Source organism: Lolium perenne, chromosome 4 (genome assembly GCF_019359855.2).
Source record: "Lolium perenne isolate Kyuss_39 chromosome 4, Kyuss_2.0, whole genome shotgun sequence".
Lineage (NCBI taxonomy): Eukaryota > Viridiplantae > Streptophyta > Magnoliopsida > Poales > Poaceae > Lolium > Lolium perenne.
Genome location: NC_067247.2, coordinates 161,779,205 through 161,803,374, shown reverse-complemented (window position 1 = coordinate 161,803,374; position 24,170 = coordinate 161,779,205). Strand labels below are relative to the sequence as shown.

Here is a 24,170-nt window from a genome sequence, read left to right as displayed (position 1 = left end):
TGATCCTCCGGGAGAAAGAAACGCCAAAGCTGGATCCAGTGAATCATAGTGTGAATAACCTGCAAAAGATTAGTAGAGTCCTTTTTGTTAAAAACAATATCATTTCTGCAATTTTAAATTGACCAACATAAAGCCGAAACACCAATGTGAATCCTAGCTTTATCATTTTTGTCAGTTTCATTAAGCCAATTCCCAAACATATTTTTGACATTGTATGGAGATGGAATATTATATGCAGCAAAAACCACCCGCCAAATAAGCCTAACAAAAGGACATGAAATAAACAAATGTTCTACTGAATTTTAATTTCTCTTTGCTAGATTATCACGGGTCAAGAGGACTTTCTTACTAAGGAACCACATAAAGATTTTAATTTTCAATGGGATTTTTATTTTCCAAAGATACTTACGAAGATATCTTGTATGCCCATTTAACATATCACCATACATAGATTTAACAGTGAATTTCTCTGAAGATGTTAGGCCCCAAATGAACTTATCTTGATCATCATTTAAATTTATCTCCACTAATCGTTGACATAGGTTTACCCATTGATCCCATTTATCACCAATCAGCCTTCTCCGAAAACCAATATTTAACGGAGTTGAACTCATAACATTTGCCACTGTATCATGCTTACAATGGACTATGTTCTATAGTTGGGGATACTGAGATGCAAGTGTCTGATCACCTAACCATCTATCTTCCCAAAATCGCACTCCTTCTCCGGAGCCTACCTCAAATTTTCCTCTACTAAAAAAAATCCTATTTAACTTTCATTAGTCCCTTCCAGAAAGGTGAATCAGTAGGCTTACTTTTAACTTTGGCCAAGGTTTTCTATGAAAGGTACTTGTTTTTTAATAGTTTTTGCCATAACCCTTCTTCAGAAAGAAGTTTAAATAGTCATTTACTAAGTAGGCAAGAATTTTTAATCTCCAGAACTTCAATTCCAAGACCACCTTGGTTCTTAGGTTGCAAATCAGGTTTCACTTAGTTAACATATATTTCTTTTTATTTACCTCACATTGCCAAAAGAAGTGTGATCGGAAAAAATCTAATCACTTCCTTACCCCTTTAGGTAAATGGGTAAACTAGTAAGCGCAGAATTAATCAAAACAAGACGATCCCCATATGATAACAATTTTCTAGCCCAACACCCAAATTTTCTCTCAAACCTACTTTCCACTGGATTCCATTCAGAGTTTTTAACTTTCTATAATGGATTGAGATACCCAAATATCTGAAGGGCAAAGAACCAGATTCACAACCAAATAGTTGTTTATACTGCTCCTCTTCAAATTTGGCTTTACCAAAACAGAAAATCTCGCTCTTCTGAAAATTAATTTTTAGTCCTGACAATTCTTCAAAGAAACGCAAAATCTGTTTCATATTTACAGCCTTTTCAAAGTCATGTTCCATGAAAAGCATCGTGTCATCAGCATATTGCAAAATCAAAATTCCTCCATCAACTAAATGAGGGATAAGACTTCCTATTTGTCCATCCTCTTTCGCTCTTGCTATTAGGATGGCCAGCATATCTGCAATAATGTTATTCAACATAGGTGACAACGGGTCACCCTATCGAAGATCCTTCCTGGTTTGAAAATAGTGACCAATATCATTATTGACCTTGATCCCTACACTTTCTCCCCTAACAAATTGTTCAATGAGTTGACACCATTTGGGATCAAAACCTTTCATGCGCATAACTTGTTGAAGAAAAGGCCATTTTACCTTATCATAGGCCTTCTCAAAGTCAATTTTAAATATCACCCCATCCATTTTCTTCCGATGAAGTTCATGAATGGTTTCATGTAAGACAACTACTCCTTCAAGAATATGTCGTCCTGGCATGAATGCCGACTGTGTAGGACTAATAACTGTTTCGGCAACAGTATTAGCCCTAATAGTAGCGACTTTCCTAAATATTTTAAAACTAAAATTAAGAAGACAGATTGGTCTATATTGCTGGATTTGAACCGCATTCTCCTTCTTAGGCAACAGGGTAATAATACCAAAGTTCAATTTGAACAACTGTAATTCCCCTGAATGCAGTTGAGAGAACATTGACATTAAATCACCCTTGATAACTTCCCAAAAGGTTTGGTAGAACTCAGCTGGAAAACCATTAGGTCCTGGAGATTTATTTAACTCCATTTGAAAAATAGCATCATTGACTTCCTTCTCTGTGAATTCAGCAACAAGGGTATTATTCTCCTCTTGGGTTAATTGCGGTATATCCTGTGTATACTCCTCACTCAGTGTGAGAGTAGAAGTAGCTAGCTCTCCAAACAACTTATAATATTCAGAAATATAGACTTGCAAATTTTCATCACCCACTATGGTTCCTTCCTCTTGTTCTAGTTGATATATTCTTTTCCTTCGATGTTTTCCATTTGCAATTAGGTGATAATATTTAGTATTGTTCCCCCTTCTTGAATATGTTTTACCTTGGCCCTTTGTGCCCATTTTGACTCCTCATCTCTACGAAGTTTTGTTAAATCGTCATTTGCCTTTCTTAACTTTGCTCTCTCATCATCATCTAGAGGAATTGACTCAGCTTTCAGGTCCAATTCATCTATCAATGATAGAAATTTTTCTTTTTCTTTCTTATATTGACCACTTAAACATTTTGCCCAACCTTTAAGAAACCGCCTAACATGTCTGATTTTATTCTGCCATTTGGCAATAGGAGAATTCCCACGGGTCTCAGCCTCCCATTCAGCTCTCACTATCTCATAAAAATTCTCATGTTTCAACCATGATGTTTCAAAAGAAAAGTGAGCTCTATTACCGATATGAGCGTGATTACCCGAATCAATTAACGAAGGAGCATGATCTGAGCCAGTCCTTATCAAAGCTCTAACTGTGTCTAAAGGGAATTTTTGTTCCCACTCAACTTTCAAAAGGATTCGGTCAAGCTTCTCATACGTTGGGTTTTCCCTTCGATTAGCCCAAGTGAATTGCCTACCTGAGAGAGCAGTCTCTCGCAGGTTTAGGCTCTCAATATAATGGCATTAAAAACAAAAGGCCAATGTGGCTTGAAATTATCATTATTATTATCCTCTTTTCTTCTTAATATGTTAAAATCCCCCCGATAAGAGAAGGGGTAGATCCTGAATCACCCATCCTGGCAAGTTCAACTAGGAATTCTACTTTATGAGCATCTTGAGCAGCGCCATAAACTGGCACTAATACCCACTCAAACCCATCATGTTTACATCTAACATGTAGTTTGACACAAAAATCCCCAGTTTCAACTGTACCGACTTGTAACAACGCATTATTTATTCCAACAAGGATACCTCCGGACCTTCCATGAGATGGAAGACAAAACCAAGAATAGTCTAACCCATTTGCCAATTTTTTAAGGAAAGGTATTGAAAAGTTAGATCTCCCCGTCTCCAGTAAGGCGATAAAATCTAATTTTTCCTCCCTTAACTGTTCTTTAATAAACAGGTGTTTCGCAACATCACCAAAACCACCTGAATTCCAAAATAAACCTTTTATTGAACTCATTTTATCCTGAAAATTTGTTTTTGAATCTAGCACTTCTACGAACCCCAGACAAATCAAAATATTTCTTCTTTCGAGATTTCTTAAGTTTAATTATAGGCATTAGCAAGTCGTCTTGTTCCAATATCTCTTGCGCCTCCTCTATTATCAAATCTCCAGTAAGACTTGAAAATTTGGAGGTTAGCAAACTATTTTGGCCTTCTTCCTTGTCCAAATTAGCCTCAACATTTTTCTTTAAGATTACTAAAGTTCTATTGACATCTACCTCCTTAATAGATTCTACGGCTTTTAAAACTTCCTTTTTATTTTTACCCAAAGATATACCTAGGCGACTTGCTTTAACCAAAATATCCTCATCAGACAAAGAAGCAATTGATGGTTTAGAGTTCCCATTACCTGGAGAAGTAAAGTCGTATCTGAGATTAACATTCTGCATGGCCCTTTCCATCTGTGTGGCATCTGCATTTGGTTATGCACGGATCCTGTCGCTCGCCCGAACAGACAGCGAAGGAGCTGCAATACCCCCAAAAGCCGCCACAGCATTAACCACTGGAGTATTCTTTGCCGTACCTTCAAGGCATGTTACAGTAGCCGTAGGAGTACCTGAAAATTGTCTCGTTACCACAGTTGGCGACGGTTAATTTTTTGTACCAACAACAATACTTATACCTGTTTTTTTCCTCGAAGCAGCATAAAAGCCCACAGGAGACTGTCCGCAGATGATCCACAGCTATCAGGCACATGCGATCCGAGCTGCTGCTGCTGCCGACCAGATTCTGTCCCGGGTCCCACCACCGTAGGTGTCACCTGCGACAGCACAGGAGGGACCGGGCGGGTGTTCTTGGGATCGCAGCAAGGACGCCCAGTAGCCACTCCATGCTCGGCAGCTAGAGCCCTGCACGCTGCAGCAGGTTTGGTGGCTGAGAGCATCCCCAGCCGTTGGGGCTCCCCAGGCCGAAATCCGGCGTTATTTAGCGCCGGATGGATGTAGTTTTTGGCCTGGGGAGGCCCATTTTTCCAGCTGCGAGCCCATGGACGCGCACCCACCGCGTGCATAGCGACGGCGCAGTCACCGGGAAGGGCAATCGTCGGAGTTCCCTCGACGCATTGAACCGTCGCGAAGTGGTCTGGAGAGCCGAAACGACTCGTCGGGAACGGTCGAAGTGGCCTCGATGCGAGAACCGCCGTAATGGAGCACGAACTCCGCGGAAGAGCAACCGACGCTCTCTTCGTCGAGAGACCTACATATACGGTTTCCGACGGCCGACGCCATTCATCTGTTCTCTCGTCACCATCCTCCGTCAACCATGAGCGATCTCTCTTGGCCATCGGACACCGACAGCGAGGGGAAGCCGCCTGGATGGCGCCATTGGTGGGATAAAGCTGCATCATCCAGCAGCGACGATTCCCCTCCGCCGGCTAGCGAGGACGAATGGGATGACGACGAGGAGGACGAGGAGGAGGACGAAGAGGCCAAGGAGCAGGCCGAGGAAGAGGCCGAGGAAAAGGAGGAGGAAGAGGCCGAGGAAAAGGAGGAGGACGACGAAGAGGCTGAGGACACTGACGAGGAGGAGGACTCAACTTCCTCCGACGAGGAGGTGACGAGCCGGAAGTGTCGCCGCCACGACAATGAGGCGGGGCCATGTAGGAAGAAGAAGTAGTTTAAGTTTGTTTTAAAGTTTTTATATGTAATTTTTATGTTTATTCGAATTATATTCGAAATATATATAATCTATCTATGTTGCACCACTTGAGAGTTCAAAGCTTTCGTTCGACGAGGGTATTGCCGTAGATCGTTCGACGAGGGTATTGCCGTAGATCGGGAAGACGAGGGTATTGCCGTAGATCGGGAAGACGAGGGTATTGCCGTACAAACCCAGGCCATTGTCGCCGACAAGTTGGGGCCACGCGCGCTTTCGTTTCGTCCGGACTCCCCGAGCGCTCTCCGGGGGGGCGGGGATGGCGTGGGATCGCCGGATGAATTTAGGCCCAAATCCGGACGAAAACGAGGAACCGGGGGCGCGACTGGGCCGAATTACGCCGTCCGGATGGAAAAAACGCTCGCCGGGGGCCTGTTCGGGGGGACGAGTGGAGATGCTCTGACCGCGTCAGCTCGGGATCGGTGCCAGCGCTCGCAGCAGCCAGACCATGGTCGCTAGCTGGCGCCCGGCCCTCCCCACGTGCTGCAGCCGCCGACAACGTCAGGTGGTCGCCAGGGGGCAGCGGGGACCGCGGTCGTCGCTCTCGAGGCGGAACAGCGCCAGGCTTGGTCGCTGCACCCAGTGGCGTCGCGCAAGCTATGGCCTGTCTGCCCAGTGGTAGCGCCGGGCCAGCTGCCCTTGCACGCACAGATCCCGAGACTGCAGGCGTCAGGTTCTTCACCGATCCTCGTGGAGAATCAACATGGAACGGTGAGCTTTCTCTGTCTTTTTCTGCATGACCATGCAATATGAAATTCGTGTCAAAAAAATTGCAGTTTTCATCAAAATTTAAATTTAAGGATGAACAATGTTCCATTAAATGAGCAGGCACTAAAATATTATCATGAATACCTTTGTTCAACAAAACCGTATTAAGAGAGCCAAACAATATTGGAGTCTCAATTTGATGTTGAACTTGGTGGCCAACAACATTCTTAGCATTATTGACCTTTTCACCGTGCCCTTCTGATTATTGGCATTGCCCTGTTGCTCAACATTCATCGTCTTCTCAATATCCATGTCATTTGCACTATCGGCTTTATCCCCATTGGATCCATTGTTGTCTCCTCCAACATTGTTATCTCCATTGTTACCCATATCATCACTACCAAGTTGAGTCACTGTTACTGATTCTACCTCAAAACTGAGTTTCAAAAAACCTCTCTGGATAAAAACATCTATCGTCTTCGGGATAAGAGTATGATCTAAGCAACCAATCCGCAGCCTCAACTCCTTGTTCTTCCTAGTGTGTACCATGTCCACTTCCTTTGTCTTGCCAAAGAGAGTGCCCACCGCCTACAGGGACAAGAAAACAGTCCTCACATCAGCTAGTATCCCTCTCACCCGCAGCCAAACCTCCGGCAACATATACAGAGGGTCCTCTAGGGATGACCATGGATTAAACATGTAATGGTTGGAGTCCTTTTTTCGCACGAGTATGTTCCTATCAAAGCTCGTTCTCATTCTTGGTACCCTTGACAAGGCAAAGCAGAGTAATGTTTCTATGTTAGCTTAACTTCACAGAGATGTTTCCCGTCGCTGCATTCATGACAGTCTAGATTTATTTATTTTCGAAAATGGTGTTTACGCTAGCTTGTGGCACGATGACATGATTGGTCACTCCCTTTATGTGAGAAAGAAAGTCCCTAGCAAGTTTAGCATTACCTATTTCTCGCGAGAGAAAAATGTTTAGCACTACGCCACTACCAATGACGACGTCTCATGTTTTGTTTATCAAGAAAGAGATGTGCAGAGCGCTGATTAATGCCAACGCTGTTGCCTCAGTGTGAAGATCTACGGATATATCTAACGATGATTACAGGTTGGTTTGGAAGCTTTCTACCAGTATGGACTTTTCAGTACATCCACCGTTGAGATAGATCTGATGATGGGTGTCTGCTTTCGGCACAGTTTTATATGAAATTTTAGGTGTTATTTGACGAAATATGGTCTGTAATGAAAATGAAGGAAGGGTTTGGTTTGTCGTAACCCTGACAGCTCAGAGCATTTACCATCTACTCCGTTTTATATGCCCAGTTGACGACGATAGATTATGCTGCTTGATCTGACCTCTTCGGAGCCACCATGGATCCCTGTCCGTGAAACATATGCTTGCCAAATCAATAGGAAAGAAGTGCGGAATGTTTTTGTCTGAGAACCGACAAGATGAAGATGATACAGATTGCTATGTACAAAGTGAATCGAGAAAAAAACAAAGCAGGGGTGGCTCTGGCTTTAGGTATAGTACAAGGGGCGCTGCTACGTGACTGTCGTCAGTAATCAAGGCCACCTCGTGTCAAAAGCGTCAGCGGTGAAAATTTTCATGTTTCTATCCTTGCACAAGCGTGATATCCTTTTTTTCCGAACTGCTGAAAGCAAAGTTAGCGATAAACAAAATAAAATACCGAGCGCATGCAGACAAGTTCGACCCAGAAAGTATCTAAATTCCACTTGTGAAGAAATTTTGAAGAATCGTCACTATCACTGGGGAGGATACATCCAGCATCCAAGAGCTCATTTTTATCTTCAGTTTCCTAGCCAGCCCATGCAAAGACATTTCAGAAGTTAAATTACTGTAACTTACCTATTCAGCAAACAAATAAAAGTTATGCCAAGTTGTTGAAAGCTATAACCTGTTGATCACTGCTGATGATGTACCAGGTTTCCAACATAGATGCTTCTTTCCTTGATGCCATATGCCATCAACCATATGATAGATGCCCGATGCGACGAACCACCACAGATCACCAAGAGAATAAAAATAAAGTAATATAAAATGATGATAATGATATGCGCAAATTTGAAAAATGATAACTGTTTGAAGATGTCGTGAATTTCTGAATTTTGTTAATATAAGCGTGTGATAAACTGATAACTGTTCGAAGATGTCCTGAATTTCTGAATTTTGTTACTCAATGTACATGTCTGGCAACGCAATTTAGAATTGTGGTGTGTCCTGTTCTGGATAAACTTGAAAAGTGGAGAAAAATTATTTGCGATCGAGATGCACGAATACATTTTTTTTCAAACGAGGCAAAAGATTTGCCATTTTCATTAATAGAGAAGAAGTTTAGAAGTTGTAGAGATGCACGAATATGAATCAACTGCATTGTCTTAAGCTCTCATCAAATGTGAGACACTCGTGGATTGATCCCCGATAGAACCGAATCTTCTAAGCATCACTTGAGACAGTCGGTGGCTGGTTCCTATGCCACTCCCTAGCCCCTATGCCAGAGAAACGTGCTAAACAAAGGCCTGTCATGTTGCCTTACAGTACGGTAGTAGAGCTTGAAATTGATGATGATTATGCGCTGAGATCCTGCAGAAATGTGCGAATCATGCGATTATGCGCTGGAAGCAGTGAGCTCTGGGATCTGGCTGAATGTGGCCTGGGGTTGTTGAGCTTCTGAAGGTTGTGGAGGTGAGGCAGGCGGGTTCTGTTCTCTGCGAACAGCGGCCCACTGAAAAGTTGGGCTTTGATGCATTTTCAAGCATGACTATGCCGGTCAGGTGAGCAGGTTATGGATGTACCAGCAAACAACTAATTCGAGCACCATGGAGCAATGTCCCTGAAATCATAGCTGATGCGATTTTCACAAAATAAAACACACAGCTCTCCATGTGCTTCGATGATGCTCAAAGGAGATCGGCGCCGGGGACGGTGCTGAGAATTTATTCAGAAAGCAGTGCGAAATGTTGTTACCCAGAGGATACATTCATTCAGCAATTTTATGATACAGGTACCACTCCACAATGGTTTGCAACAGCTCCCGGCTCACAAGGATTGCAACAGGTAACACAAAATCCAGTAAGGCAACTCAAAAGCAGAGTTACTTGGAGCACTAATCTCTACAGGAACTTCACGTCACCAGAGGAAGTCAAAATCCAGCTTTTTATTTCAGCAAATTATTGGATCCCACATCACAAATTGATACATAGTGGAACTGGTGCTTTGAACATGGACAAGGTGGAAACGAAAATTTAAAACATGCAAATTTAGTTCCAAACCCACACACACCATACTCCCAGGGGCTGCCAAGCAGTGCCCCATCTTACTTACCGTATACGACACAAGGTTCACACATGATCAATTTTGCAGATCTACTTCAACATATAACCCCCGTGTTTACAACTGCCGCCTCATTACACTCAAGATGTAACTACAACAGATATCATGTAAATTTACCCCATTCTGGGCACTCCAATTACACGAATTTGAAATAGATAATGCTGTTTCGTCACCGGGCCTTCTCTGATTCAGATTTTGCCGGTGGTGCGACAAGGGTCCTCCAAAGGTACCGCCCGCTTGCCATGTCCACCATCGTCCAGAATCCTGTCTTCGCAGCGGATGCGACCTACATTTGCAAGAAAATAGTCCTTCAGTCTTAGGGGCAAATCCCAATACAAAATAGCCATAAGAACATTTCTTGCAAATTTGTACACAACAGGAAGCCGTGGCTCAATCTTCTTCTTAAGTAAATATGCATACATCAACTATTTGAATACTTAACCCATTCGCTCGCGAATACTTAACCCATTGAGCAGGAATTCACATAATGTCTGCATAAAGCTCAAGATAAACATATACAGTAAATAATATCTATTATAGGTTTAGATGCTTTATCCTGAAAGTGGTAAAACACAGTTATTTGATGGGAGAGCAACAGAACGTATGAATGCGGCTGCAACCTTGACATGCTGAATTCTCTGGACAATACAAAATCCAAATGAGGAAGGTTTGGTGGATTGGCAAAAAGGTATCCACCACTACACTCGAGACTGACATAATTTGCACAAATATGTCGGCTGTAGTATATCTATGAAGTCGCATATCACCACTGTTAACAAAGTTCTCCTGTGTGTGAAGAAGAGTAAAGCTATTTTATCATGCAAGCATCCTTCAGCCAAAAGGAACCAATACCCATCACAGAAGCAATATGAATCACTTCTCTTGAAAATCTTGTATAATGGAGAATTGTCGTTCAACCCTAAATTCAAAGACACTTAACAACTAGATATTAACTGTGCACCAGTGCACGTCAGTTAACCATGAATTTTCTAGCTTAACTATTTTTTCCATCATACATGCAGGAAATGTTTGGATACTTGGCCCATTCCTCCTTATCTCAGATCTTGTCTCAATATCGTTCGAGATATGTGTATGCAGTGCATATTATCTGGTATAAGTATGGATTCTACATCAGAAAGGAGTATGAATACACACATTTTTTTAGACCGAATGATGCGACAGAAACAGAATATGTGAGTAAGGCTGCAACCTTGACATAAGTTAGTCCCGGACTGGTAAAAATTTCAGAACATTCCAGGATTGGTTAATCTCGGATGCTGTAAATGCTGATGCGTGTGCCTGTCGTGACGGCATGGTGCTGGTGATTCAGATGAAGTTAACCAATGTGGTGGCCGAGACTGACTATCTAGTCTTGGTTAATCTGTGGAAATCTAGGCTGACGTCGAGGGCGAGGTCCAAGAGCTCAATGGCTTTTTACCTCTTTTAATGGACTGTTTGTTAAACTTCAAGCCAATATGGCTGCCCATGTAACTGCAAAACAGTCTTGTGCTGCTATCCCGCTGGAGTTCTGGGTGTCCCAAACTCCAGGGTTCCTAGCGCAGTGTATCTTGCTTGGCAGCGCTTCTGCTGTTCAATTAATACAACGCTCTAAGGGTATCCATCCCTTCTCACAGTTTTCACCATTTAGCGTGAGAGTGGCAGAGTTAGCACACATTCATAGCCTGCAATTATCAACCTATGAAGTGACAAGTCACCACTGCCAACAAGATTACTCATGTGTGTAAAACAAGTGTGAGGCTATCTTTACATATGGCGTCTCTGCCTGAAATGCTAAGCCACTAACAATTAGTCCGGAAGCATCGAAACGCCAGCAAGCCTCAACCAGGAACAACACTTCCATCATTAAGAATCTCCGTTGAGCGAGGAAACCCTTTTTTTGTGTTTCGTCGTGAAGTATGTCCTCAGCTAATTTCAGGGTTCAGAAAAGCGCTAGGCGGCGTGAATTCCTAGTTTTGCCTCTGCCTTGCCTAGCGCGTATCTCGCATATGCGCACTTTTGAAATTGACCGTGACTAATTTGGATATGAAAATCAGCAGTTCATTAGCGGGCACAATGCACAGGCACTTTTGAAATTGACCGTGACTAATTTGGATATGAAAATCAGCAGTTCATTAGCGGGCACAATGCACAGGGGTTAATCACACTGTCTGCAGTTGTACGTATGTATGTGCAAAGGCCTAATAATCTTTGACGAACGCACCGGCCAACAAAAATGATACTGCAAGGATTGTGCTACTGTGCGGTGAGATTAGGAAAGCCCAAAACGTAACTGCAAGGTAAGAAGAGCCATACCTTGTAATGGAGGGGCGCTGCGTCCCTGGGCGACTCCTCGCCGTCGTCTCCCGCGGCGGCGTCGTCGTCCTGGAACAGGTCCGGTTCGGCGTTGAGGTTCCGGAGGAGGAAGAAGCCGGCGATGGTGGCGGAGAGGAAGATGAGAATCACCCTCAGCGGGCACATCTTTCCGCACCGGTGGGCTTCGGGGATCAAGCAAGAACTCCCCCTCTGGTTGGCGTGCTGCGGCGCGGCGAGAATGGGGGAGGGGACTAGGGATATGTGAGGGGGGAGGGAAGAAGGGGAAGAGGAGCAGGTTGGTGGGTGGATGGATGTGGATTGCTCCCTGACCGGCCTCCTCCCCTCGTCTTTGACTAGCGCGCACCACCACCACCACGCACCACCTAACGCCTGCGGCTTTTCGGCAATGGAGCTTTTTTCCTAGTTTTTCTAATGGAGGAGCGGCAAGCAGCTCAGTCCCCGAGGAAGCGAGCGACGGGAGAGCGGATTTCTTTATTGAGTTCGCGCCGGCCGGGCGAACCCCTGGATCCCGTCGGCGGCAGGAGGAAGACGAAGATGGAAGAAACTGCTTTTTTTTGGAAATAAGAGGAGGAGAAATTCGCGGTGGGACACGAAGATAGGAAGGCCCCTGCGGGGAGGGAACGGAAGGAGACAAGGCTGTCGGTGACATCGGATTTCTGGGCCCACGTGTCAGTGACGTGGAGGCAGGCTACTGGGTAGGGATTTTAGTTTATGCAAATCCCACAATAAACGTTGCCCATTCCGTTTTTCTTAGGCTGGTTGTAGTGCTAAATATCACGTAGTATATATCGTAGTATATATACAGTACTTATGTATGATACTATCTTTATAGTGGGTGGTATTATGGAGTATATCATAGTTATGCTATATATTATTTTTTTAGAATCTCAATGATAATTTGTGTACAAGATTTGCTTGGCAATAACTTTTCGGATATGTGTTATGATACGGTATCTAATTATGTTACTCTAATCTCATCTATCCTCCTTAATTACCTACCACATCAGTATTTTTGTGGGACTAATGTGCATGATACTAGCGAAGATACTACAATATGGCTAGCTTTAGAGAAGAGGTGGTGTCCATTCGTTCATAGGAAGAGTTCTCTCACTTCTTGGAATCGGGTAAACATGTATGTTTCGCTCTTTCCTTATAAAAGTTGAGGTAGTTCCTCCATTTTATATTAGCCGTCGTTAAATTTGTACAATTTATTGAATCAACGAGAAGTAATATGTAAAAAAAAGCTCCAATGATGGTGGTGTGAACTAGAGTCGAAAAAACAACATTAAGAGAAATGAAGTGAAGATCTAGCCTTGATGTACTTTCGTGGATCAAAATGATCTTTTATCATATTTACTTTTATTTTATTTTCGTACCTACTAGGCTTCAAGGTTGTATCACCTGCTGCGCCAATGTCCAAGTCTTGCATCATTGCTTCGCTTGCGGTATATTTTCATTTATTTTTTCGAAAGATTATTGCTCGTGGTGAATAACTTTCCGAAGCAATGACCTTCTAAAAGCGGGCAAAAATTTCAGCATCTATAGTTTCCTTATATTTTTTCGAACGGAGACTACGCCTTAGGCTCTGCGTCAATCGACTAAGTCCACAACCTTTAACACAGCCCCTTAGTCTCGGTTTGTAATGTCAATCGACATTTATTTTTTCTTATATCTGTAGTTTTCTTAGATTTTCCTCGCTCAAGATAATCTCTCCCGCTTCCAAAATTATTGTAGGAATTAAATTCCAACATGGGTCCACAACCTTGTTCGAGAGTCCACTACAAAGAGAAAGAATTAATCGGTGCCGCATTGACAACCATCCAGACTGTCAATGATTAGTGTAATCCCACCACATTGATTGTTTGTTTGTTTTTGAATGTCAACACACGCATATATATAGTTGATGAGTGGTTACCAACTACTGCTTGTATTCAGTTCAGTAGTGGAGAGCACATATAATTAGTTGCCGATCATTAGCCAGCTGCTGCTACCTTCCTCCGGAGATGATAATGGGATACAGCTACGGCCTACGGCGGCATATATATGAGTATGTAGGGTTGCAGATACATTGATCGTTGTCGTCACTGTTGAGACCGGTTCATCAGCTCCAGAAAGAAATGGAATGAGAACGTGGGTTCGGTTGAGTCGGTTACAAGCTCTTGGTGTCGTGTAAGCCATGTGCAGTATAGGTATGTTGAATTGTTGATACGAACCCAACCCAACCTAACCAGATGGAATATCAACTCGCAACGTATCCCGTAAAGGGAAAGAAAACAATCCACGTTTCAATATAAATAAAATGACAGAGGATAAAAGTACAGTTTGAGCTACTTGCCGAACACAAGACGCAAGGCGGCTACATGTATACAAGGATATATATCAGGAACTTCTTTCTAGTAAACTTTTAGTGTCAAGATTTCTAAGCGGAGTTTCCATGCTTTAGCTTAAACATATAGTCCCATTAGTTACTCCTTCTGTTCCATATTAGTTATTGTTGATTTAGTCCAACTTTATATAATCAGCATGATCGACAACGCATAGGAATTCAGAGGGAGTACTAGATTAATCGGCGACAAGGGGAACAGGTGTGTGATGCTCTTTTTCTGTCGGCGATATTTTAGCGACGTGGATTAATCGAATATATAGAACAGAACTATACCATACTTTTATCAGAGAATAAAACTACAACTGCTCCAACCATAACACTAAGTAGTTGCATAACAAAGAGTGCTGCTACAAATAGCATACAAAACGTTTTTTCATTTGTATCTAGTACCTGATTCTAATTGTGAGTGCTACTCAGCTAGTTAGTAGATTATCGCGCGACATTCCGTTTCAATCCCTACAAAGGACCATGCCCATACCATAAGGGATAGACTTCGCTTGACTTCCAAACCTCTCAAGCATACACAAGAGATGCGACTTGGTTCTTCAGGAAGGAATTCTCGAAGGGCCTAGGCCGAACTTCAGGAAGGAATTACAACGATGCATTTCCCACAGCCACAGGTAAGTGCACCTTTCCTTGGCTTTTCCTTTGGCGAGTGGCGACTAACATAAGACGTGGCATGCAACTCCATGTAGATGCATGCCCCATTCAGCACGCAAAGACAAAGCCATCATCATCTAAAAAGATGGTTCTTTCTTCAAGCGGAACTGGAACCTCGTGAAAGACAACCTCCTTGAATCTCTGGCCGATTTCCACTCCCTCAACTCCGATCTTCGCCCAATCAACAAATCCTACATTGTTCTCCTCCCGAAAAAAGAGGGTGCCAACAAGGCGGACAGTTTCCGTCCTATCTCCCTTCAAAATTGTTGCCTCAAGATCCACTCTAAATGCCTAACCCTTCGCCTCCGCGACCTGATCCCCTATCTTGTTCACCCCGACTAGACCGGCTTCATCTCTGGGAGGGCCATTGCCGAAAATTTTGTGCATGCTGCGGACATTGTCCAAGCCTGCCACCGCAGATCGGCTCCCGCGGCAGTTTTCAAACTTGATTTCCGCAAGGCCTTTGACTCTATTGGTTGGGACGCCCTCGACAGGATCCTTGCGGCCAAGGGGTTTCCTGACCTTTGGTGCACCTGGATTAAGAATCTCAATCTCTCTAGCCACACAGCCGTCCTCCTTAACGAAGTTCCCGGACGGTGGATTCAATGTCGTCGAGGGCTGCGCCAGGGAGACCCCCTGTCCCCTTTCCTCTTCGACATCATCGTCGATGTCCTTCAGCAAATTCTCCTCCAAGCCTCCAGGGAGGGACTCCTCCTTCACCCTCTTGTCGATGATCTCCCATGTCCCATCCTCCAGTATGCTGATGATACCCTCATCATCATCAGGGCCATTCCCGAGCATGTCGTCAACCTGAAAAGGGTCCTCGACGCCTTCTCCGCGGCCACGGGTCTCACTATTAACTTCCATAAAAGCACGTTTGTCCCCATCAAGACTGATCCGGCTATCTCCCTTGCCATGGCTACCTCCTTTGGGTGCGTCGTCTCCTCCTTCCCCCAGACCTATCTTGGCCTTCCCCTCTCAACCCATAAACTTTGCTTCGCCGATTTTGCCCCCATCATCTCCAAGAGCGACAAACGCCTCTCCGGATGGAGAGGTCGCTTCCTCCCCATTGGTGGGCGCTTGATTCTTGTCAACTCCGTTCTCACCTCCATGATCTCCCACGCTATGGGCGCCGGCCTCCTTCCGGTCGGCGTCATTGAAGCCATTGACAAACGACGTCGGGCGTTTCTGTGGACTGGCAATTAAACTTGCAATGGCGGGCAGTGCAAAGTCACCTGGCCAGACGTCTGTACCCCAAAAGCTCTTGGGGGTCTAGGCATTCTCTCTATCCCCGCCCAAAACTCGGCGCTTCTCGCCAAATTCCTTACAAAACTCCACTCTGATTCCACCGCCCCTTGGGCATGCTGGTTCTGCCGGATGTACGGTTGGGGGCGTCCAGGGATCTTGGCGATCATCACTATCTTGATACTCCTGTTTGGAAGGACATTTTGGCCGGCCTCGACACCTTTCGCTCCGTTTCCAAGGTCGTTGTTGGAAACGGTGACTCCACTGCCTTCTGGCTTGACCTTTGGCTCGGATCCACCCCTTTTTACATCCGCTTCCCATGCCTCTTCTCCCACTCCATCCGCCCCCATGCCAATGTCGCTTCCATCCTTCGCTCCGGCCTCCCCCTGAACCTTGGGCCGCGCCTTTCGACCGCTGCCGTGACCGAGCTCCGTGTGCTTACCTCCGAGTTTAGCTCCTTGGAGCTCCGTGATAACCCGGACTTTCGTGATAGCCGCCTCAATAACAAAAAGCTTTCAAACAAAAGTTTCTATGTCAATTCTTTCAGGCATCTGCAGACTGACGAGCTGGCCGTGGGGATCTGGAGGAGCGCTGCCCCCCTAAAGTGCAAGGTTTTCTGCTGGCTTGCTAGACGTTGGCGCCTCCAAACCAATGCGAGACGGTTCCGGCATCACCTCTCCACCTCCGCAACCTGCCTCTCCTGCCCTGAAGACGAAGATATTGATCACCTCCTGCTTCTATGCCCCCGCGCTCAGGAAGTCTGGCATTTCTTCCACAACAACTTCGGCTCCCGCGGGGTCGCCCACTTCACAGACATTTGGTTGGCTCGAGACCACTCCTACGAGGAAGCCACGATCAACACCGCCATCGCTTGGACCATTTGGAAGAGGCGGAACGCGCTTGCCTTTAATGGAATTGTGGAAGACCTCTCCCTCGCCTCCCGTCGCTGCATTGAGGATGTTAGGCTTTGGGCCTATCGTTGTAACACTCCCTCCTCCGCCGACGCTCTTAATTTTTGGTGTAATAGCTATGACCCCCTCTGAACTACTCCCTCCTACTCTACTCCCCTCTGCCCTCTAAAAACTATTGTAATGTTCCCTGGTTTTGCTCCTTTATGGAGTAGTTTAATATAATCGTTCAGGCTGGCGCAAGCCCGCCGTAGTCCAGGTCAAAAAAATAAAAAGATGGTTCCCCGGAGTATCTGCCAATTCTCTGGGCACATCTGCATATTTCATCTTCAGATGGCCCAGCCAAGTCAAGAAAATGTTTCTTCTGAGCTTTCGTCATACGGCAACAACCTAATGGACAACCATGTCCGCATCACCATAGAATTTTCGCTTCGCAACACCACAGAAAGGGGGAAAATCTAAGTTAGGCAAGCAGAGTGATCGCAAGTGGCCACTGGCAACTAGTGAACCACTTGCAAGTTCACATGTTTTGCACACTCCACGAACTCAGACTATATTTATTGAGCTGCACACGCACTCAGACTTGGCATGGATTTTGTCAACCAAACTGATCCAAGAAACGGACCCATGCAGATTGAAAATTTTGTAACGTCACCTGCCATTTCCAACGCTTCAAATTGGATGACGCAGAGAGCAAGAAGCAACTGGATAAGATGCACGAAGGCAGATAATGCCGAGAGCACTTGCCCCTGCAGCAATTTCTCAGCCCTGGTTTCACTCCAGCAATGCATCCAGCAGACATATGCAGAATATGATAGTAGCAGGCAAAGTTCACACGGGCTAGCTGAAATTCAGTGTCTGCCCAAACATGCGCACTATCTAGAAAGGAACAAAAATGTTGAACACCACTTGACTCCCGCTAATCAGATCACTCACTGGTCACAACATAGCATGAACGCGAGCGTGCGATAAGATCCCGAACCACAATGTACTTAATCCCCCAAAAATATCCACCAAGCAAGAGCATCAGGGAGAACAAGTGTGCGATAAGATCCTGAACAAGGGGAGCCTACATGGTGGTTTGTGAATCAGATTTATCTACACTGGTTCAATCACTCAAGACGTAGGAGTATGATCTGTCATACTTCGGAGTCCTACGTGAAGCTAGGAGTTCCTCTATTAAATTTCGACGAGATTATTTTTTGTCGTCGTGTCCATGAATTCGCTCAGTATGGGTGCAGATGAAGTTGTGCCCATCTCATAGTGGATTAAGCATGCTCAAGACTTCGTCTCTGGTTTGGCAGCCAACGATTATGCTGTGCTAGTGTTTTAATAAAGTTCCATATTCCACGTCAAAAAAAAATTGCTCCAAAGATTCTTTTGAAGCTACTCTACCGGTCTACCCAGCGCTTCTTTTGAACATCCTCAACAATCTGAACGTGTCTCTTCACACATCCAGCAAAGGGGAATTGACTTGAAGGAAATTGGGTATTTGACAGGTTTAACATGCCTAGTTTCTTCACTACAATTTACTGCACTAAGTAGTATGATCTAACCGGATTTTGTCCTAACAAATTTTTTATAATAAAATGGCACTCATAACAGTTAAACTTCATTCACTAACTAATTGTTCCAAAAGACGGATCTGATTGAACGAGCTAGGCAATCCACTTATACACTCAACAGCCCCCTCCACGTGTGATGGAAAGACAAGTCAGATAAAAGGGGGACAACAGCAATTTTAATAAATTGTAAAAAACGAGGACTTGATCTCGAGACCCTGCCTTTGATACCATGTTATGGTTCATGCACTAATCAACTATTTCAAAAGGCCGATCTATGAAAAGAGCTAGCCTAACCGGATTTTGTCCTAACAATTTTTTTTATAATAAAATGGCACTCATAACAGTTAAACTTCATTCACTAACTAATTGTTCCAAAAGATGGATCTGATTGAACGAGCTAGGAAATCCACTTATACACTCAACAGCCCCCTCCACGTGTGATGGAAAGACAAGTCCGATAAAAGGGGGACAACAACAATTTTAATAAATTGTAAAAAACGAGGACTTGATCTCAAGACCCTGCCTTTGATATCATGTTATGCTTCATGCACTAATCAACTATTTCAAAAGGCCGATCTATGAAAAGAGCTAGCCAATTCACTTATACACTTCCCCCCCCCCCCCCCCCCCCCCCCCCCCTCCCACTCCACGTGTGATAGGAAGACAAGTCAACAGGTGAGATGTATGGCCCAAGAGGCCTATACGTGGACAAGAGGGGGGCAATAACATTTTTTAGGATAACTCAAGATCCTAACTCCGATACCATGTGAAATTGCATGCTCTAGGCAGTACAACCAAAAGAGCGATCTTTTGAAAGAGACTGGGCAATTATATTCAACATCAGTTCACATAAGAGAAAATCATTACCATTCCCTTACCTGCATTCCAACTACTACATCTCAATCTTCTACTCGTCTTCGATGCAGCAACAAAGCACCGGAATTTTAACAAAATAGAAAGTGAGAGAAATTAGCCGAATGAGGAAAAGAATCTTTACCTGGGCTCAATCTTAATATTTGCTTTCAGGAGTGCCTTTGTTACTTTGCAAACAAAGTCCTCGGTTTTATCCCAGGGTAGTTGTGAGATAATCACAAATTAATAACAATCACACAAGTATGAAACAAAATATAGATTCAAAAGTATAGCACTAACCCGTTCGTTGTGTGCACGGTAGTTTCTCTGACCGAGGAAACCCCGAAAACCATTTGTATCATTATCAATCTAAGTTTTATGCATGTTAAAATAGAAAGATACCGTGACTGTGGGTTAAAAAATATGCCCCTTGGGAAATTCAAGACGATCCTTCGATGCATCGCATTCCATTTTTTTCAGTTTAATGAAAACTAGCTGATCAGCTGGGCTGGACGTTAGAAACATCCTGAAATATCGTATGATACCCTGCTTCCCCTGATACTACTCATGAATGCCAGGTGAGTCATTTGATAAAATTTGTGTCATTCTTCTTGCATCAAACTTTTGAAAGGTAAGGGGATTTTCTCTGTTCATTCTAATCTATAATTTCGAGAAAAACTAACCAACTTCTTGCAGTCTGCTTTCCAGAACTTATATGCGAAACTCTGTCGTAACTTTAGTACAGACAGCACGGCATTTACGCGCAACAAAAAAATCAGTCATTTTGATTTGACCTTTCCACGACTTCCTTCTGATGGAAACGCTCACAAACTCGAAAGACTAGGCTTTTACCTAGTCTACACCCAGGCTTTACATTCTGTGTATAGTTCGGATCATTGTCATACAGGCTCGGTATGGTTGTGACGGTGTAAAGCTCCGCAGGTGTTCCTAGCAGCCTAATATAATTCAATAAGTTCCATTTACCTGGTAATATTTGGTGGCTGCTGCTGCACTGGTAATTGTGGTTGCGGCAGCTACAATGGTAGTATTGGGTGCTGCAATGCTGGCCTCACCAGACGTCTTCTTTTTGCAGGCTGCACTGCAAATTATAGCACAAAATACATATGGTTAGTATGTGATTAAAAAAAACACATAATACAACAAGAACTTAGCTAAAACTATGGGTTCAAGTGCATGCTCACTTGTCTCCACCCCCAGAATCCTAGGGTACAACAAGTCCACCATAGATTCAGAAGAAACATATATACAATAGCGACTCCAACGAGCCAAAAATACAAATGTATACAATATAAAGATACAAATCATACAGAAAGAGAAATAGCATCCAAGTATGAATAAGAATACAAATGGGACTAAAGAGTGTTCAAGGTAAGCGATGGTGTCCATAACCCTGCTCAGGGCAAGCTGGAAGGGTAATCTTGCTAACATTGTCCACTTCATCGTACTTGTCTTCAAAACTTGCTTCGAAGAGAAAATCCAAGACGAGCCGCAAGACTTCAAGACATATAAACTTCGTCAACATGCTTCCATTGTATGTGAGGTACACGGACGGACTTTGAAAACGCAAAGGAACATCGAAAGATGTATGGTGGGGTTAAGCGGCGGCAAAGCATGTACTAAAAACCTATAGAGATACTCTCAATTTTCCGATGCTAGAAATAGATAAAAGAGCGCATAAGGAACCAACTAAATACTACAACAAACATAACTCAACCGATGCATTCCCTCTTGGCACACAAGGAGGAAGAATTAGCAAGGGTACTCACATGGTTGGCAAATTTTAAAAGATTATTGTTGAAGTTGTGCTGACTTACTAAATTACTAAGTAAGTTATCAATATTAAGATAACATGTGAAAGTAGTCTTTGATCGAGTTATACAGCTTCAAGTCATCTATAATCGTGGACGCTGTTTTTCGAAAAGATTTAACTCCGAAGGGATGCCTAAAAGTGCCCACGCGCACAATCAAACCTCCAACCGAGTGAAGAAAGGACACCACGACACGCACTCTCCTTCACTACAAGTGTACAACAAAGTCTAGGGAGCCACCGAACTAACTTAATACTATGAAGAAGACTAGCCGAATCTCCTAGACGAACATAGTTGCTTGCGAGAACGGCTTCCACGGGTCAGAGCACACACATGGGAGAATAACCCGCTTCAGCATGCGATGAACATGCACGTCACAAACCTATACGTGCGTACAAGAAACAAGGGGTTACGAGGCACAACGGGGCTTTCCCAAAAGTAAAGTTGGAACAAGCTTACACGCACACAAGAACTAAACGTAAAGGTTACGAACTAGTTGTGACCACTGGACGAGTCTGTAGATTCCGGCAGTGTTGGGGGAGGGGGGCTTTAAAGATATATACCCACGTGTGGTTAGAGAGTCTCGGAACAAATAATAAGAACTCGGGTCCTAGGGTCCTAGGGCAATTGAGCCATCACAAATACAAAACATTTGACTCATCAATGTCTGTGCTTAGCAATTTCAATTATTAACAACTAAACCAACCATGATTCTCGCCAGCAGATTATAACCATAAGGCATGTAACATGATCCCCAAATAGATAACCCGATAAGATAACGATGATGATAGCAATAACGGTAACAAGACTTAACAAATGGTACTAAGCATACACTAAGGTTAACCCAATAAACCAAACAACCATTGTAGGAGGGAGGTGGTGGTTGTATGGCTGCAAAGGTAACATGCGATAGGACAAGTGACCAGAATGCACAGAAAAATATGTATTGAGAGTTTACGTTATAAATCAAGAACTACACATGCATAGATAATGGACAGACCCATTAAGAGCAAAAGATATAGAGGCTGGGCTACAGATAGCCCGGTATCATGACCTTCGGCGGATGTGCCGCGATCTGTGCAAGAGTTGTTTCCTATGTGGCAATTACGCGTGACTATGCGAACTGGGCCGGTGTATCTCGACTGGCATACAGAGCTACTTGTACATGGGCAGGGAAGGTTTTCCCTAAACCTGTTCCTCATGTTTGTTTTGTGACACATTTGATAGTTTGGTGGGGCAGGAGTAAAGCAACACAGAATAACATAACGCAAACAATCCTGATCAATAGAGCAGTATGGGTATAGAAACCGTTGTGGGAGAGAATTGCTCTACCTATAGCACAGGCTCCTTGTTTTTTTGCTAAATAAGAAAACAGAAGGAAAGAAAACAGAAAAGGGTAGGAAAGAAAACAGAAGGCAAGAAAGTACATAAAAGGGGCATCATTTGAATATTAAGAGCTTTTTCTAGTTACCTGCTGGCATTTTAAGGCCTCTGGAGAACACGGTAGGAAGTAGGGGCTGATCATTAAAGAAGCTTCTGCGATCATCCACAAGGGTACCCTTAGCAGAGTAGACTTTTTCATTGATATATGGAGTCCATGTCAGCAGATGTGCATACTTCATGTCAACCATGATCATCCATGCCTTGCCAATAAATGTCTCCTCCCTTACCAGGCAGCACAGGACATCCGGGTCATCTACACTGACTAATGGGAACTCTGGAAGACGCTGAGGCATATGCTCAGCTTGGTAACTCGGTTGCGCCCAAAGAGAATCCAGGATGATAACACGATGCACCTCCCACGCGAACTTGAAGTCACCACCACCATCCACCATATTCAGAGTCCAAATGGTGATCTTGGAACCACGACGAGGTGGCTCTTCCTTTCTCTCGGGTCCTTCAACGTAATCCCAGTCATAGTCAATTTGGGTAGTCTCTTGCCATTCATTGTCAACGTGGACGAACCGCATCGCGCCTCTGCTGACTGACACTCTTCGGAATCTCCCCGGGCAGAGCCTTCCGACCCGCACCCTATCAGGGTACTCTTTTCCAGGGAAAGGGACGTAGCGGAGCGCAGATGAGTGGTTTCTGGAGAAGTCAGCTAGCAGGACACCGCTGAAGTAGTCGACCCAGCACAGGAAACGGCCGTCGAAAGGGAGCACGGTGTCGGTTGACCAGAGGTTGGGGAACTGGGCATTGCTCTGGCCGTGCAGCTGGGGGATAGGCCTTTCGATGATCTTCCAGTTTCCTGTCTTGGGTGAGTAGACGCGGAGTTTGGCCCATATGGGATAGTTGCAGTTGGTGCGCCTGATGACCTTTCTTTTGGCGGGGACAATGAGGTCGGAAACGATGTAGCGGTCCTCGAGCCGCAAGATGCCTAGGCTGAAAGTACACAAACTGCTCCCGCAGACATCAGGATTAACGAACGCAGGGAGACGCAGCGCAGAGGAGGGAGAACCGGCCGTGTAGACGAACAGATCTGACGATTCTTGCTTGCAGTGAGGGCCGATGCTGAGGAGCAAGGTGTTTTTGTCGGCTGCCAGGACGTAGGGACGGGTGGGGAACACAGGCTTGGCGGGGAACACTGACTTGGCGAGGGGCTCCGGCCAGTGGAGATTGAGGTAAGAGACTCTTGGAGGATCCACGAGGGTGAAGGAGAAGTAGCAGGAGTGGCCGGTGGTCGTGTCCAATGCAACGGCGGTGATGTCCTTGCTTACGGCCGCAGCGGCAGCGGCATGGTCGTCGTGGCACTTTGCGAGGCCGGTGCGATCCAGCATCACCCAATCAGGGAAGACGACGGTCTTCTCCCGCTCTGGCGCGCCACTGCGAGATGGGATGTCTGCCATGGCGATCGCCGATCGGGATCGAGAAAAAAAAGTGTAGAAGCAGCCGCCGCCCTACCGCTAACCCGGGAGAGAGCCCACGGGACGGAAGAGAAGGGGAAGTGAGCTCATCGGATCCTTTGACCCTATCCAAAATAACAGGGCCCGGGCCGTTGGGCCACTTGGGTCGGCCTCATGTGGAAATAGAGTAGATGGGGCCGGCACGGAGTGACCCACTGGGTCAGCAGGGCCCACCCTATAAATTTTTTTGGAATACAACACAT

At 44.7% G+C, this 24,170-nt stretch overlaps 3 protein-coding genes across 3 annotated transcripts; 1 reads left to right on the top strand and 2 right to left on the bottom strand.

Moving 5' to 3' along the window:
- Positions 1 to 9,091: 9,091 nt before the first annotated feature.
- LOC127294360 (uncharacterized) lies at positions 9,092 to 12,193 on the bottom strand. The gene is made up of 2 exons (XM_051324159.2): positions 11,599 to 12,193; positions 9,092 to 9,571 (listed from the first exon to the last, which is right to left on the bottom strand). The coding sequence occupies exons 1-2, from the start codon at positions 11,761 to 11,763 to the stop codon at positions 9,455 to 9,457; spliced, it is 282 nt and encodes a 93-aa protein (XP_051180119.1). The 5' UTR covers positions 11,764 to 12,193; the 3' UTR covers positions 9,092 to 9,454.
- Positions 12,194 to 16,026: 3,833 nt separating this feature from the next.
- LOC139839184 (uncharacterized) lies at positions 16,027 to 16,953 on the top strand. The gene has a single exon (XM_071829231.1). The coding sequence runs from the start codon at positions 16,027 to 16,029 to the stop codon at positions 16,951 to 16,953; it is 927 nt and encodes a 308-aa protein (XP_071685332.1).
- Positions 16,954 to 19,655: 2,702 nt separating this feature from the next.
- On the bottom strand, positions 19,656 to 23,936 carry LOC127348717 (uncharacterized). Its single transcript, XM_051374644.2, has 2 exons — positions 22,536 to 23,936; positions 19,656 to 20,334 (listed from the first exon to the last, which is right to left on the bottom strand). The coding sequence occupies exons 1-2, from the start codon at positions 23,908 to 23,910 to the stop codon at positions 20,270 to 20,272; spliced, it is 1,440 nt and encodes a 479-aa protein (XP_051230604.1). The 5' UTR covers positions 23,911 to 23,936; the 3' UTR covers positions 19,656 to 20,269.
- Positions 23,937 to 24,170: the final 234 nt, after the last annotated feature.